This window comes from Camponotus floridanus, unplaced genomic scaffold (assembly GCF_003227725.1).
Source record: "Camponotus floridanus strain SB8 unplaced genomic scaffold, Cflo_v7.5 scaffold86, whole genome shotgun sequence".
Taxonomy (NCBI): domain Eukaryota; kingdom Metazoa; phylum Arthropoda; class Insecta; order Hymenoptera; family Formicidae; genus Camponotus; species Camponotus floridanus.
The window spans coordinates 268,191-285,211 of NW_020229856.1; the positions used below are offsets into that span (position 1 = coordinate 268,191).

Consider the following 17,021-nt stretch of genomic DNA (forward strand, 5'->3'; position numbering starts at 1 on the left):
TTTCAATAATACTTATTAGTAACTCATTGTGTCTGAATAATAAGTAGAGCATTTTTCCTATCAGAGCATATAACATTGTTTTATCCTACATAAATACTTATATATACTATATTATATATTATACATATATATATATATATATATATATATAATATATAATATATAAAAAATTTATTATTATTATGTATAAGATATTTAAAACTTTTTCTATATGATCTTTTTTCCTCCTATATGAAATTATTAAAGCATATATGTATATGTATATGTATATATATATATATATATATATATATATATATTACGTAAAAATATTATATATATATATATATATATATATTACGTAAAAAATTATATGTTTAATGAATAGACGTTAAATGAATTTATATCATAAAATATTTGATAAAATATTGATAAAAGTTTCATTACAATGACACTTACCGTAATGAAACTTTCAACGTGGTAAAAATTTTATGTCGCAACATAGAGTACTTATAGAGTATTCCGGTTTCAACAGTTTTTTATTACAAAAGAGATCATCTTGTAAAAGAGAGAAGTTTATAAATATCTTTTAAAATTTATAATATAAGATTGTATGATGTATCTCTAGATATATATAAAAATGCATGTGCATAATTAATTTTATGTATTATTTTTTTATAACTTATAAGTTTTATAATTGTTTATATTTTGTACAGATTTTTTATAAAAGTTACAAACGATATCAGAATGTGTGACTGAAAATATTTTTAAGAAATGCATTAACAAAAATACATTGTATTCTAACTTATCGAAATGGGAATAAAAGATGGCAAAAACGATTATCGATTAATCACCAAACAGATTTTATTGTATTAAATCACAATATAGAAAAATGCGCTAATATACAAAATTCTCTATAAAGGAACGTCGATGGTTGTGTTCTTAAAATATATGTAATAGAATTTTATTTTAAAACGCTATTAAGCCATTATTCACCACAGAAACGTTATATATTTCATTGTGAAATTGCATTTGGATTCTTCAAAAACACTTGTCAAAACTTGTAAATAACAGCATGTTATTGATTTCATTTTAAAAATTGAAATATTTTTAATACACTGCCGAACAATTTTTCTTTTTTTATCTTGTAAAATAACTGCAGCTTTATGCCTTCAAAAACATTATATATATAAAATATTATATTAATGTTACAATATTATATTATTGTTATGACATATATTTATACATTTATATATATATATATATATATATATATATATATATATATAATATGTATATATAAAATATATAATATATATATTTTTTTAATATATTTAAATTATCTCAATTAATATCACAAATTAACTAATATAATTGTATTAACATTGCACAATAATATATATTATTATAGTATTAATATAATATGATATTTAATATAATATTAATATTAATATAATATTTTGTGCGATTTATTTAAATTAATAATTCGAAAGGGAAAATTTTTTTTTGCAAATACAAAATCTCTAATAACTCTCTTAAATAATTGAAGAGCAAGTTACATATAAGAAACCTAAGAATCTACGAAAGGACGGATTTGCAACCTCTCATCCGTTTCACAACCGATCCTACAATTGGCAAGTAATTATCTATGTATATATAATTTTAACCCTGTAAATTGTAAACGATCTAATTGAGTTATTATTTCTGATTGAGTCAATTAATGTATTAAAATCTATTATTATAGTAGTTATTAATAACTATAATAATTGCGTCTACTTAAACAATATTCTACGTCAAAAGACTATCACAGATGCGTTCTAAAAGCCTATGATTTTCGTTTGCGCACTAAATCAAGTAGTGTCCTTAAAAAAAAAATCTATTAGAAATCGCTAGTGAATACCCTGCACGAATCGATAATTGTATTGGTCCAATCCATTGTCGATCATGGATCGAAAAATCATATTGTCTGTGTTCAATATGCAAATGTCAAAGAGAAAAACTTTTCTAAGATATTTAAAAATATCTATATCAAAGTTTTTAGTCGCATCTATCTGGTGTTATAAAAAATTATTCGTCCATTTATCTAGAAATCGTCTTTCGATAAAAAGATTGTAACAAATGTCCTTCTTCAATTTTATAATTATGTTCGTTCTTATGTGAAAACTATCGTCGAAATTCATCGTGGAAACTTTTCTCCGTGTCTACCATTTTACTGTCGAGAAATAAATCCATTTTGCTCAAAATCTCCGGAAGATCTAACTTTCCGTCTAAATTCATATCCGACAAGGTAATCAAATGCTGGGCCTCTTGTATGGCATGTCTGGGGTTTCGTGGATCAATGTACATCTATGAAAACAAATGTTCAATTTATTTTAAGGACAAAATTAAAATATTTCTTATTTATCTTTTTCATATATTTATATATTTCACTCATATAATAAAAACATTTATAGTGATTTGTTGAAATAGACATGATATCATTGTTATTTGTCAAATACTTTTAATCGTGATGTATAATTATAATATGTTCAACATTGAAATTAACATTTTACAAAAATGATGCTCTATAATTTACTTTATTTTGAACGTTTTTTTCTTTAAAATAATGTAATATTTTGTTTAATCCTATTTTATTACAGAAGTGGCGAATCTGTCCTTTATTTATTTATATTTTCTACTACACTCACCAAGAGCTCGGTTCGATCGGCTTTCCCATTTTTATTCTTGTCAATCAAATGTCGAAACTCCTTACGCCTGTCTTCGCTGCCTCCTATCGATTGTTGTCGATCTTCGTGTAAATCTAGGCCGACTCCTTCCGATGGCAAATCCGAGAACTCGTCCTCTGTTAACTGTTCATCACCGTCTCGATCTAAACGTATAAATAAATAATATTTTATTTTACGTTTTTAACTTTCTTGTTTTCAGATGAGGACTACAATTTTTGATATATAAATTATATTAATGTACAAATTATATTTCTGCATAAAAATAGTTATAATAATAAGGAGCAGTAATGGGGAGTTTATTACAAACCGAGGCAAAATTTACCGAATTTTTCAAAGAGGTCCTCCACCATTTGGAGAAGAGCTCTGTGACTACTCTCGGGATGCGTGAAAGCAAGAAATTCATCCAGACCCAATCTGTCGGGATCGTTTCTAGCAGCCTCAGCCCATCGTGCTCTATCCCTCATTATGCTCTCCTTTAGTGTTCGCGATAACTCGCTGTGCTTTTTATCATGGGAATTTATATAGGTCTCAGAGAAGCCATGAGTTCTCAGAAAATAAGCGTGATATTCCTCCCATGAGACTTCGCCTGTAAGGAATTGAAAAGGACAGCTAACAATGATAATTCAGATATTATCAAATTTTATTTCAGTAATTTTTTTCTTCTTGAGTCTTTTCTTCTTGAGGTAAATAATAATGATTATGCTAAGCAGCTTTATCTTGTTCTAGTAGTTTTCGATTTCTTTGCATTATAATAGAATTTTCTTTAAAATATTTTAAAAGCTATATTTTTAAAATTTATGTATACAAATTATATATATAATTATGTGTATAAATTGATTTATTTATTAATTATTTACATATTTAATTATTTTTATTAATTACTTTATTAAATTTTTATTATTTTTATAAACTAGAAAATGATATTAATTAAAATAAATATCCAAATAATACCATCTCTAAGATTCGTGTCAATAGCAGTGAACAACCCAACGTTCTCTCGCATAGCGCGCGTGATGTGTTCGGTGATCTTGGCGTGAATCCACTTCGCCAATTCCTGTATATCCAGCAATTGGTTCTCGTCAGTATCGGCTCTACGGAAGATGTCTTCTAGGAGATTTCTCGGATTCTCGCGATTTTCCGCCTCCATGACTTCTCGTATACCTCCTTCATCCCCGCGATCAATTTTCGTATCCTTGTATTCCGCCAAGTTCTTTTTGTCAACCGTCACGGTCTGCAATTCGAGGAACAAGCTGTCCATCATGGAACCCTCTCTGTCCTTGTCGCTTGAGGTCGATAGACTTTTCAGAGGCACGCTTTTATTGTACTTGACAAATAGGAGTGAGATATAGATTACGAGCGGCACCAAGACAGTCCAACGTAGGAATCGCAAGCAAGTCAATTCTTGCCTGCAGGTCATCCTTCGTACCTTTTGTGAGAAATTACATTCTCTTTACGAAGTAATCTTCATAATTTAAATAGTAATATTTACAATAGTAAGTTTATATATAATCAAAAGTAAATTATTTAAATAAAGAAAATGTAGAACAATATTTTTTAAATAAGAAATAATTAATAAATTAGGAATGGAGAAAATATATCAACATAAAATATAAATATAAAATACATATTAACATAAACTACAAATAAAAATATCGATCAATGAAATATCCTGACAAAGATGTTCAAGTAAAATGCAATTTTGATTTTGAAAACATAAATAAATATTTAAGTTAAAAATAAATGTAATGCAATCAATGTGTCAGCATTTACAAATTATTTGTTTTACTCTCAAATTATAAAATTTACAGATATATTTCACTTTTCTATTAAATTATAAAATAACAGGTTTTACTATATATACATGTATTAACAATATAATAAAAACTAATATATATTTACTATCTAATCTCTCTTTATAGACATATTATAGATTAATATTATATTAATATTATTAATATTACTCATTATCAATATTAATATTATTAATATTAATATTATTAATATTAATATTATTAATATTAATATTATTAATATTAATGTTATTAATATTATTCATACTATTAATATTATTCATGCTATCCTTTTCTCTCAGAAGGACATTTCCCACTACTTTATAAGCAATCTATATTAATATGTCTATGTGTCTCTTATATTTTTCTGTTTATAATAACGTGAACTATTTTCAGATTACATTCTTTTGTTCCTTAAAACGAGATGTGCTAAGTTAAAACTTTACAAACTTTATAGATGCAGAGCAACTATATGTATATATAATGCGACTGAAAATAAAATATGTCATGTAAAATAAACAGAATAAAAAATGTCAGCGTATAATTTGCGAATGAATTAAGAGACAAATTAACAGAACAACAAGAAGCATTTCTTAATGCCGAATAAAACGCATTTCCGGTAAAATTTCTTCGATTTTACTCTTACTTACAAGATGTGACAGGTACATCGCGACCGCATAACATATATATGATGACTCGAACTTTCTAATTCCCGCTTCCTTCTCTCATCAATCTCCAATAAGCAAAATTTCCAATCTTCCCGACTCCATGCAACAGAATCGATTTATTGTCCGTTTGTCACAATTATATATCTACATAATCCAACATATAACATTCTTCTAACATCGATGACAAGCAGACGATTCACTTCTCGACAGGTAATATAAAATCTGCATTTTTGCAAAACAGAGAATTGATGCACTCGCACAATTGAAGAATATAAATATTTTAGACTAATATTTTAAACTATTAATTTTTTAGTCGTCCAGAGCTCACGATACGAGACTGCTCCACGCGTCAATTTGCACCAACTCGATGAGGCACGGCCGAATCAATCGTTGCGTGAATTTGGGAAAAATTGACAATTGCACCTGTCAACGTGTGACAGTTAAACTGTCAACGAATCATGTGCTATTTACACGCTCTTCATTCGAACGCAGATAGGCGATTTGGACTAGGAGAGACAGCCGCACGTTGCCAGACAGGCCCGCACGCTCACTACGTATTGATCCACTTTCACTGTCCCGTTCTCCCTCTCTCTTCCTTCCGACAATAACAAACGGTGTTAACGTACACTCACCTCGTACTTAGGTATTTTAACGGGGTGATACTTTGACTGAGTCGGTATCAAGTATAAGCGTCGATACTTTACGATAGATATATCGGTTTTTATTTTACTGTTCTAATTATGGCAAGAATTTAATCTACGTAGGCCATAATTCTAAATTTTAATTAAATCATAATTATTTTTATTCTTTTAAAACAATCCCGGATGAAAATTAAAATTCTTAATTAAATATTAAGAAAATATTTATTCAATATAGTATTTATTGCTAAATGGATTATTCAATAAAGAAAAGTTTTATTTTAAACTTAAAAAAGTGACTATTTGAGAAACCTGAGGTTAAAGTTTTGAAAGGGACCATTTTAACGCACTTTAACATGCCATAGTTACGCTATGCTGGAAAAGTTTCATCACATTCAAAATCCAGTATATTATTCGAACTTTTAGTTTTGAAAAGAAATTTATTACATATTACAAAATCACATTCACACGCTGTGTTTACTTTCATTTATTGTTTCATATATATATTTACAAATAACAATATTTTAATATCTATATATGTATATCCGCATTATAGAATATCCGCAAAATTTGCGTTGTCTCTTTAATAAATTATATGCAAAAAAAAGAAATAAAAGTATTCTAGGATAATCAAATGTCTATAATGTGCGCTAAGGAAAATTCTTATCTCTATAAAATATAAAAATAATTCATAAGGCAAAGCACTGTGCATAAGGTACAGAACGATTAAATATAATTCTAAAAAAAGTTTCGGCCGTTTCAAACAAAAAAAAAATTAAACTCAAGCAATCTTTCCTTGACTAAAATATTTATAATGTTTAACGATTTATTGATTTTAATAAAACTTCGAACTGCCATTTTTTACGCCATCTTCAACGTAAACGACATATGCAATTAGCAAAAGTTCTTTAGCTTCGAAACGTACATTAGCACAACCATTTTATCCACAACACAGAACGCTCAAAAAATTATTGTAACCGAGTTTATTACAACAATTAATAAAAAGTTAATAAAACGACCTGCGTGATTTCCTATTATTTAGCCATAAATTATTCTCTCTCTTTTTCTTAAAATATAAAATTACATAATAATTGCTCTGCTAAAAGCAGATAATCTCTGGGTGAATTAGTAATCTTAAAATTTAAAAAAATTGTTGGAATTATAATTAGTATTTCAAGAAATATTAAATCCAAATAATATAATATGCTAAAAAAATCATGCGTCTTGATCGCATTTTTTCATTGCATTTTTATATTAATTATATTAATTTTATATTAATTTCAAGTTATCCTCAAAATCTCTTCTTAAAAAATCTCTTCTTAATTTGTTATTTTTCTATATTTGTTGATCCATATTTTTAGTTTCTATTATTTCATTAAATAAATGACTTTGATTTTATTTCAATATATACTTAATAAAAATGATTCATTTCTTTTCAAATAATTATTATTGCACATTGTAAGAAGAAAAATGTAGAAAAGATAAATATCATAGAAGAATCACAGAGGATTTTGTACTATTACTATTACTTTTAGATGAAAAATCAAATTCTCTAAATCAGATATTTAAATAAAATGCGATATTATTTTAATTTACACTAAAATAATATAGATGTAAAGTTTTTTCAATTTGTTGCAAATTTAATAGTGAAAAATTTGATCCAATAGATAGATGATAGGTTTTTTATCATCTCGTTTGTTTTATATGTTACGATGCAATTATAGAATAAATTCGGAAGAGTAATATTGTAATATCAATTATATTATTAGTCATTTATTTAATTTATTTTGTGAAAATAAATTAAGTGATAGTAACATAACATAAAAAAAGAAAGAAGATAGAATAAAAAATGAAACTTTTGAAATTTTGTTATAAAGAATTAATTCAATTAATTATTCATAGAGTGCAGAAATCTGAAATTATAATCCCAATAATATTACGTTTAAAAATGTTGAGTATTTTTTTTATATAATAATTACGGGAAATTTTATTTTTTCCCTTGAATTGTGGTAAATTATAAAATTATAGAGAGCAGTTTTTTCATTCAAATTCATAAATCTGAAAGACAATTTGTACTTTTCTCTCTCTTTCTTTTTCTTTCTTTTCCTTTCTTTCTCTCTTTTTCAAACGTTTTTACAATACTTATCAAACTTTTGTGCCATTTCAAAATGAAATTCTGAAAAAAAAGATTAAAAGCTATTTGAATGTTCGCTAAACCTTTGGGAATAAATGTTTCACTATCCAACTCAATTTTAATGCTTGCTAAATTAGACTTCGATTATTGTATTATCGATATCTATTTCACCCGATTACATGATTTCATTGCCGTTTCAGGTTCTTCAGGATTTCACATCGGACGTTGGCGGACGTCGTTGCGACTCATCCGCCAGCTCGAGACCAAAGTTGGTGATACCCTGGACATTTCCGTTAACTTGAGGCTTCGTCTGCATGCGGAACATGGCTGCGATCGGCGGACTCAGGTAATCCTGATCCACATCGGTGGGATTCTGTGCACCCGTTGCAAAACTCGCCGCCAGACCCACTATTATAGTCAACATACAGCCGATTGTGCTATACCATAGGTAACTAATCTGTAAGCCATATCATAATGTTGTTATGCTTATCAGCATGTTTGCTATTTATGCTGTGATCTCGAATATAAATTTCTCTCGCATAAAGTAATACAAATATAAAATAATCCAATAATGAATTATACGAGATAAAAGTTAAACTATAGAAAAAAATATGATAGACATAATTGATACATATATGAATGAAAAAAAATTGCAAAAATAAAAAAGTAGAGAAAAAATGTACGTGTAAAATGATATTTTAAAAGCATTAATTTTTAATTAAATAACATTTCAATTGGAAATGAATTAATAATTATTAATTCATTAATTCATTTAATTATAATTAAAATTCACACAGAAGACATTTTTCTATCAAACTTAATTTAAATTAATAATTTAATTTAATGTAATATTAAGTTTTTAAGCAATTAATTTTGAAGTAGTTAATATTGTTTGTATTTTAATTAATTAATTTTTTTAATATGAGAGCCACACTAAAAAAATTATATTTTCGGGTAAATCTCACCTTATATATAGACGAAACTTCATCCTTGTATTCGGATTGATTAGAGATGGTCTCATTTATGCAAGGGCAGCCTGCGATTGAGATGTTTTTACTATCTAAATGGATATGTTGACTTACAGCCGCAACTTGAGCGCCTAATCCTATCCACAGCACTACTATTAGACTCGTGATGGCACCTATTATTGCTCCTTTAGCATTAGCCCACGGCACAAACATGCCCAAGGAGAATAATCCCAAAGTCACACCGCCTACCATACCATTGAAAGACAATGCAACCTAAAAATGAATGATCTGTTTTCGGTGAATAACATACAAGTTACGAAGCGATATACGATAAGATAAGAAAAAACACATAAAATAGCATGTAAAAATGAAAGATATTAAATCGTATAGTATTGAATCATAGAATAATAAAAAAATTACAAGCATGCTTATAAGATTTGTGTTGTATTCTTTAAAAATTATATTTATGCAAATTATGATTAATTACTACTACTACTATTATTATTATTATTAATATTATTATTAATATTATTTATTAATATTTAATTTTTAATTAATTTGTTAATATTATAATTATTGTTATTAATTAAAATCTGCAAACAATACAGTAAAATCTATATATAATCTACCTGTAGAACGCCACCTAATTGTTCCACGACGAAGACCAACGCAAAGCTAAGAGCTCCGAAAAATATGCTGATCCATCTGGCGTAAATCGCGCCTTTACTTGCCGGCAAATCTATCTGAAAGAGTCCACGAAAGATATCCTCGCAGGTAATCGCCGCTAAAGAATTCAGAGCGCTCGCGACAGTTCTGAAATAATTCCAGAAATTATTTGCAAGTCCAATTTAATGAATTTAGAAAATTATATCGAGATGAATAAATTTACAAGCATACATCTCTCTCGTTGGAGAAATTTTCGATCATCTCTCAGCCATTGCTTACGTACCCAAGAGACGCGGCGAAGATACCGGCGACGAAGAATCCGGACATTCCGCGAAGGCTTCCCAAAATATTCATTACATACAGTGGTAATATCTGATCCTGATCGCTTATATATTTGGCGGTTAAAGGATCACAGTCTTTGTAAGTGCTGTACAGCACCATTCCAGTCAGAAAATTGATGCTATAAATTAGGATCATGCCAAACGAAGATACCCACAGCGCTCTGTAATGCGGTAATTACATCATATATACTTACATAAATGATGAAACAATAATAAATAAGATTGACATTTGATGTAATAAATCAAACAGGTTTTTAGCCAAAGTTCCTGCATTATTGCGAGATGTTATTGTCTTTCGGACAAACACTTACATCCTTACTTGCGAGATGTTCTCGACGCTGAGATACTTTTGCACAGACGCTTGGTTGCTGCAGAACATGGTGGTCCAATAAAAAGTACCTCCAATGACAACGCTCCAGAAGCTGTGTCGCACTGTGGGTCTGGGATCCATGTTGAAGAATTCTATCCTGCCAGATTCCATATTCTCCTGCCAAACGAACGCAATTCCACCAGCCCTCGACAATCCATAACCCAAGATAAGGAACAATGAGCCCATAAGAACGGCGGCTTGGAAAGTATCAGTCATTATTACAGCTTTCATACCACCCTATTGTAATAACAAATGAATGTTATTTTAATATTATAATTATTACTTAATTATTATTAATATATATAATTATTACGTAAAACAAACAATATATATATATATATATATATATATATATATATATATATATATATATATTGTAGAAAATATAATTTTCTATTAAGTTCACAAAATAAAATATAGATAAAAAATATTATGTAAATTTTCTATTATATATATAATAGAAAAAAATATATAATAGAAATTTTATAATTTTAATTTATATTATATATATAATAAAAAATTATATATTACTTTTCAATGTATATAATAATTATCGCACTTTTATAATTGTTATATTATTAAATCTATGTAATAATAAATATTATTTAATTATAATAATTACGAACCTGTGATGCATAGAAAATGCAAACTACGTAGACTAGAGTGACGGCTATGTAGGTATTTAGGCCCGTGACTGCAAATGAAAGAATATCGTTTATCGTTTTAGTATCATTGAATTTTTAGGATTACATTTTTGATTGTGAGATTATTAAGGAATCAACTGCTTATAAACTATAATAAAAATGTACTCGTATATTCCAGTGTAATTATATTATAATGAAGCCAATAACGAGAAGAGTTTCGAGAGTTTGACCCAGTAAATATTGTTTGTTGCAGTAATATAACGTCGAAGTAAGAAATGTAATTTATTTTATTTATTCATCAACTCCATATATGACCAATATTTTATATGAACTAATTCTATATAGAATATAATGTAACAATGATATAAAATATATTATATAACATGTTACATTTACGAATGGAAAATTATATAATCAGTAACTTATCAATAATACTTATGCATGTTATTTATAACATTTTATCTTATTACTTTTATATAACATTTATAATGTTTACTAGAAAATATGTTTAAGCAAAAAGTCGCTCCGCAGCCACTTTTTAACGAATTAAGTGCTCGAGTAAATCATCAGGAACTTTTAATATGCATTATTTTGCAAAAAATATTCGCGTTATTTCATAATTTTCGCAATTATTTCAATTATTTTCTATTTATCACTGAAGTGCATATTATAACTGTTATAAACGTTCCTTCAAACGTTTATAAAACAAAAAGTGGTTTAATCGTTGTTTTAAAAATAAGAATAAAAATAAAAAATTGCGCTTGTATTATAATTAGTTTGATACATCGTATTATTTTTTGCCGCAGCAGTAATTTAGAATCTAACACGATTGTAAACTGTTAATATAATTTCAGTCATCACTCACCGTGACTTAATGCCAATGCAGGTGCATATACAGCCACTGACGTGTATAATACCATTTGCAACATATACAGCGCGCTCGCGAGCAATCGGCAATGCTGATTGAAGCGAAGATGCAGGTATTCGTAGCTCGAAGTCAGCCTTAATTTCATGAATACTGGCAGATACAAAGTAGAGGTAATCGGCACCACAAGTATGAAAGAGACACAAGTCATCCAAAATTGAGTACCCTAAATAGACAAATAGAAATGCCTTTTAAAAAATAATTTTCAAGAAAGATTCTATTTTTCTAACACATTTCTCTTTTTTCTTTTCAGAAATATCGAGTTTCCGCTTACGATATATCGTATCGTCGCACCTGTCCGTACATTTCCGCAGGATTTCCCAGAAGCTCGATAGCCGTGATGAAGCTAGCGGCCAGTGACATCGCCGTGGGGAACGTGCCCATGGTGGAGCCTCCTAAAAGGAAGTCCTGGCTAGTCTCCTGCTTCTTAGCAAAGAAACCGTAGAAAGTACCGATCAGACACGAGACTAACAACATCGTGGCCAGCACGGTGTAATCCGCCCATGAAAAATAATTGACCAAAATAGGATGATCCTCCCGACATTTCTCCTCATTGCTTTGAACACTGCGCCGCTGCTCCGCGGATGAGGCCGACAGGAAGAGAAACAGGACGAAGAGATGCCGTCGCATTTTCGCAAGTATCTGCCAATCATTTTTCATATATTGTTAACTATATACAGCATAGGAAAAAGTAAGTAACAAACTTACTTTCTGCTCTTTAATAGTATTGAAAATAATTTTTATGGTGGTAAAATATGTAATAATTCCTGTCGGAAGTGATAGGAACAAAAAGTTTTTATGAATTAACATGATAAAAAGTTATTCTTCTGATTTATTATAATTTTAATCGGATTTTATTTCTTTTGTTTGAGGCTTATGTTGCAGAGATTTAAAAATATAAAAATTTAAAAAAAATTAAAAAATATTACCAAATTGTGTCGTAAAGTTCAATTCTACATTGATGAAAGACATATATCCAATTGAAACGTATATTAAATATATTAAATATATTAAAACTAAACTGTTAAAGGAAGACTTGCTTCTAAAAATTATTTGTGTAATGTAAGAGTTATTAATATATTAAGTGCAATATAGTACGTTCCGGAAAATTGTCCAACAATATAATTGCGGTACTTTAACGATGTTCACATAAATTGATATATATGATACCATCTCAATTGGTTCTTTCACTTGACATCAGTCACCTTGTGTTCTATGGATCTTATCGAAGATATATATCGTGGCAATGCATTGACGTTATTGGTATAATTTTAATCGAAATATCAATTAATTCAAAGTATCAAGTGATATTAATCAATGGTGCGAAAAATTTATAGAGTATTAAAAAATATCGAAAAGCATACCATTATTCTTATAAGTTATAATTATAAAACTAATATCGAATTATAAGGACAAAATATCATAAGATGATTTATAGTTGATGAAGGAGGAAATGTTTTATAAAATTTAGAATAAAAATTCTTTACTGAAATTTCAAAATAAATAATTATTTGTTCGTAACTTTTCAAGTTTTGAGTTTACACGCGCGATATCTTAACAAAAAGTAGCAAATTAAAATTTTATTAATGTAAGATCTAAATTAATTGACGAATAATATTTTGCTATTAATTTTCATCTTCAAAGTTCCAGTCATGAAAATTTTTTTACTTTCATGACTCTACAATTTTTTAAATATTATATAAATAAAATTAATGATCATAAATTCCTATAAAGACGAACATAAAATTGCACTATTATATAAATTAACAAGGAAGGCTGCGAGAAAATTGATTGATATAGAATGAATTTCTGTCAAAGAACATCCATCGATTGCCCAATGATTATTAATCGTTGCATAAACAAGTCAGCAATAAAATGGAACATATTAATCGACCTTTTGCATCCAATTTCTATTATTTAACAATCTGCGCGTTATCGTGTGGACAATAACTGACGACATAACTATCGATAGCATCATTACCATGTATTCTTCTATTTTTCAATCATTATTAAAATAATGTTTAAATCGGTTAGACTTTTAATTAGCTAGCTAGAACTAGTTAGCATAGTGATTTAATGCATGTGACATAATGTGACTACGATTTAATGCATGTCAAGAAAACAATAAACAAAATTTTAATAAAAAAATCGAAATTAAAATAATTAAAGTGTTAAGGATAATTGAAAAATAATTGAATTTAATATTAGAAGGATTTTAGATAAAATGATTTCAGATTTAAGAGTACTCTATATTTGATATTAACTAATCATGTAAAAATAGAATCAACTTTTATTTGATACATATTAATTTTTTAAATTCTAATTATAAAATCTTAATAAAACGATAACTAATCATTAGTATCTAATTGTTTGCTAAGTTATTGTAATAGATAATAAAAAATTTGATTACTCGAAATATTTCTTATGTCCCCTATAATCAAAATTCTCAACTAATAATAAGCGGTGTGTTATCATATTTTTCACTAACGTATTTATTATTGCATATTCATATTTAAAATATAAAACAGTAAATGTATTATATTCATAAAAAAATTACATCTGTTATACTTATCTAGAAATTAATAATATCGAAATATGTAAATTAATTTAAAAATAGGACATATAACAATTAAATAAAAAATAAATAAAAAATTTAGAGTTGTTTATTATCGTGAAGTTCTATAAATGCGAAAATCTCAATATCATGCAGAAATTAAATGAAATTTAAATAAAATTATACTTTCCTCATCATGCAGAATAAATCAACAATAATTAAGTGAAGAAGTAAGCGATTGGCAATTTGAAAATTTACATATATTTGTAGTTTGTAAGCGGAAACTTTTCTTTAATTTATTTTTAGAGAATATTAGATGGGATTTTTTAAAAATCTTACCTCTCTTAATAACTTCTTTCAAGATGTGGAACGGATCACCAATTTTTGAAAAGATGTATATACAAAAGATTCTAATGACTAATCACGCCTTAATCTCGAGTGCCAGCCGATAGAAACGTGCGAAATTGTAGTTGAATGATTTTGCTCGTTTTCCTAATGTAACGCATATATGATCGGCTAAAAAGCTCGCTTTGATCGAAAACTCGCTCTTTCGCAAGAGTCCGTTCGTCCCTTGTTTTTTCAAAGATGTTTTTGAAAGTTTTTCAGTTTTTTATTTAGAATGGCAGAATTTTCGCGCGCTTTGAACTTTCAACTTCCACTTTAGTGCCCTCTTAGTTGGTTTTCACGCAGCAAAAATCGACGGATTAAACGGAGAACGGTATCTCGAGACTGATCGTTTTAATTGTCACGTGTGTGCCTTTATACGAGCCATCATCCCCCTACTACTACGCAACCGGTTTCAATGTAAAACACACCAAAATCATAACAATCATTCGCCATTCAAATCTCATCGATTGCGTAATTGACCTTATACGTTGCCTTCACTCATATGCGATTTTGAAATTTTGAATGTTTGTAACCTTATCATTCCTTCAATCAAATTCGTAAATCGCGTATTTTCTATGCTTCCCTTTAGTTATATTTGTTTATTATTATGCAATTGATTATGCATGATTTAAAAATATAACATAGTTAAAAATTAACTTTGATGAAATAATAGAATGAGATTAAATATAAAGTAATAAAACTTTTGATAAAACTTAATAATTTTGCATTATATTGCATTCATTCTATAAGAAAGAAAAGATGTTATTTATTATTCGCATATAGATGTGTACAACATAGAAATAGAAGAAATGTTAAAATTAATTAATTATTAAATTGCATCAATAATAAAAAACAGTATTACATAAACACTATCATATTCTACAGTATCTTGTTCGAAATTTTTATAATATATTATTCGTTTATAATATAAACGAAATGAAAAAATATATTTAAACTCATTCCTCAAATTACATAAGCGTGATTACATACTGTCAAATAGCGGATTCTTGTCAAAAAATATAGCCTTAAATTATATAGATTTGTGTGATGAATATCTGATTCTATAAAAAATTCCATCCTATGTGATTTATTTTGCATGACGAAAATAATACGAAAGACACAAAAAGATAAAAAGAACACGAAGCAAAAAAAAGAGCACAAAACAAAAAGAGCAGGATATGGTCAGGATATGGTATATGGATACGTCCTATATACTATATTCTAATATATATAAAGCCTTGAATTATATTCAAAAGCATAGTTGTAAATATAGAAAATATAAAACAAAAAAAATGTTTAAACATTGCTTTAGTATTTTTAGATTTGTGTGTGTTAGATAATTTTTTCTTTTTATTCGATTTTTATTTATCTTCCTTTTCTCCCTTTTTCTCTAATTCCTTGGAGAGGTTATTAATATCATTTTATAATTGAAAATTACAATCTCGTTTCTTTAAATATCTCGCTATAATTTTCGTGTGATATCACGGTCAATTATCAATCATTCGTCTAATAGCTGATAAAAGCAAATACAGGAAGTCAATCGTATATCTTCAATATAACTCGTAGCACGAAAATCACGTTGAGAATCCAGCTAAGTCCACATCTAACCGGTTACGGTTTACAGGATGATAAACAAACCAGGTAGACGGGAATTTCTAACAGATTTGCACGATTATGCATTGACATACATTAATCGAAACTGAAATCATAGTCAATCATCTAACTAATTAATTATTCACCTTGAATGACGACAGTAAATGAACATAATAAAATATATATCATTATGATAATATTATATGTGATATCTAACACTCGTTTTTTGTATGAAAATACGTATACAAGGATGCATTCTTAAAACTGTTTGCATTCTTTTCTATTTTATAAGAATATAAATTCTTTATTCTTCTAAAAAAAAATTAAATAATTTTATTTTAAAAAAATACGCTCGTGATTAAAAAATCATTGATTGTCGTTACATTGAAAGCATCATCATATTTTAGATTGTTCTTTTTAAGACTAAACCTATTTTTAAGACCTAAAACCTATTTTTTTCGCATAAAAAACGCACAATTTCTGGAATATCCTGTCCATACACAACATGTGCAGATTTAACTAGATAATACCGATTAAAATCGACGAAGAGTAGTAAGCAGTTTTATTCAATGTATTTCTATGCGTGAGTAACTATGTCACGATTCCTTGGATATGACTAATTGTAATTATAAAAAATG

At 27.7% G+C, this 17,021-nt stretch overlaps 2 protein-coding genes across 2 annotated transcripts; both read right to left on the bottom strand.

The window, feature by feature from the left end:
- Positions 1–1,449: 1,449 nt before the first annotated feature.
- On the bottom strand, positions 1,450–5,736 carry LOC105252913 (45 kDa calcium-binding protein). The gene is made up of 5 exons (XM_011260576.3): positions 5,146–5,736; positions 3,657–4,131; positions 3,028–3,291; positions 2,667–2,848; positions 1,450–2,325 (listed from the first exon to the last, which is right to left on the bottom strand). The coding sequence occupies exons 1-5, from the start codon at positions 5,161–5,163 to the stop codon at positions 2,143–2,145; spliced, it is 1,122 nt and encodes a 373-aa protein (XP_011258878.1). The 5' UTR covers positions 5,164–5,736; the 3' UTR covers positions 1,450–2,142.
- Positions 5,737–7,713: 1,977 nt separating this feature from the next.
- Positions 7,714–15,353, bottom strand: LOC105252912 (sodium-coupled monocarboxylate transporter 1). Its single transcript, XM_011260575.3, has 9 exons — positions 14,743–15,353; positions 12,144–12,491; positions 11,790–12,015; positions 10,907–10,974; positions 10,222–10,517; positions 9,853–10,071; positions 9,533–9,716; positions 8,901–9,176; positions 7,714–8,392 (listed from the first exon to the last, which is right to left on the bottom strand). The coding sequence occupies exons 2-9, from the start codon at positions 12,477–12,479 to the stop codon at positions 8,141–8,143; spliced, it is 1,857 nt and encodes a 618-aa protein (XP_011258877.1). The 5' UTR covers positions 12,480–12,491; positions 14,743–15,353; the 3' UTR covers positions 7,714–8,140.
- Positions 15,354–17,021: the final 1,668 nt, after the last annotated feature.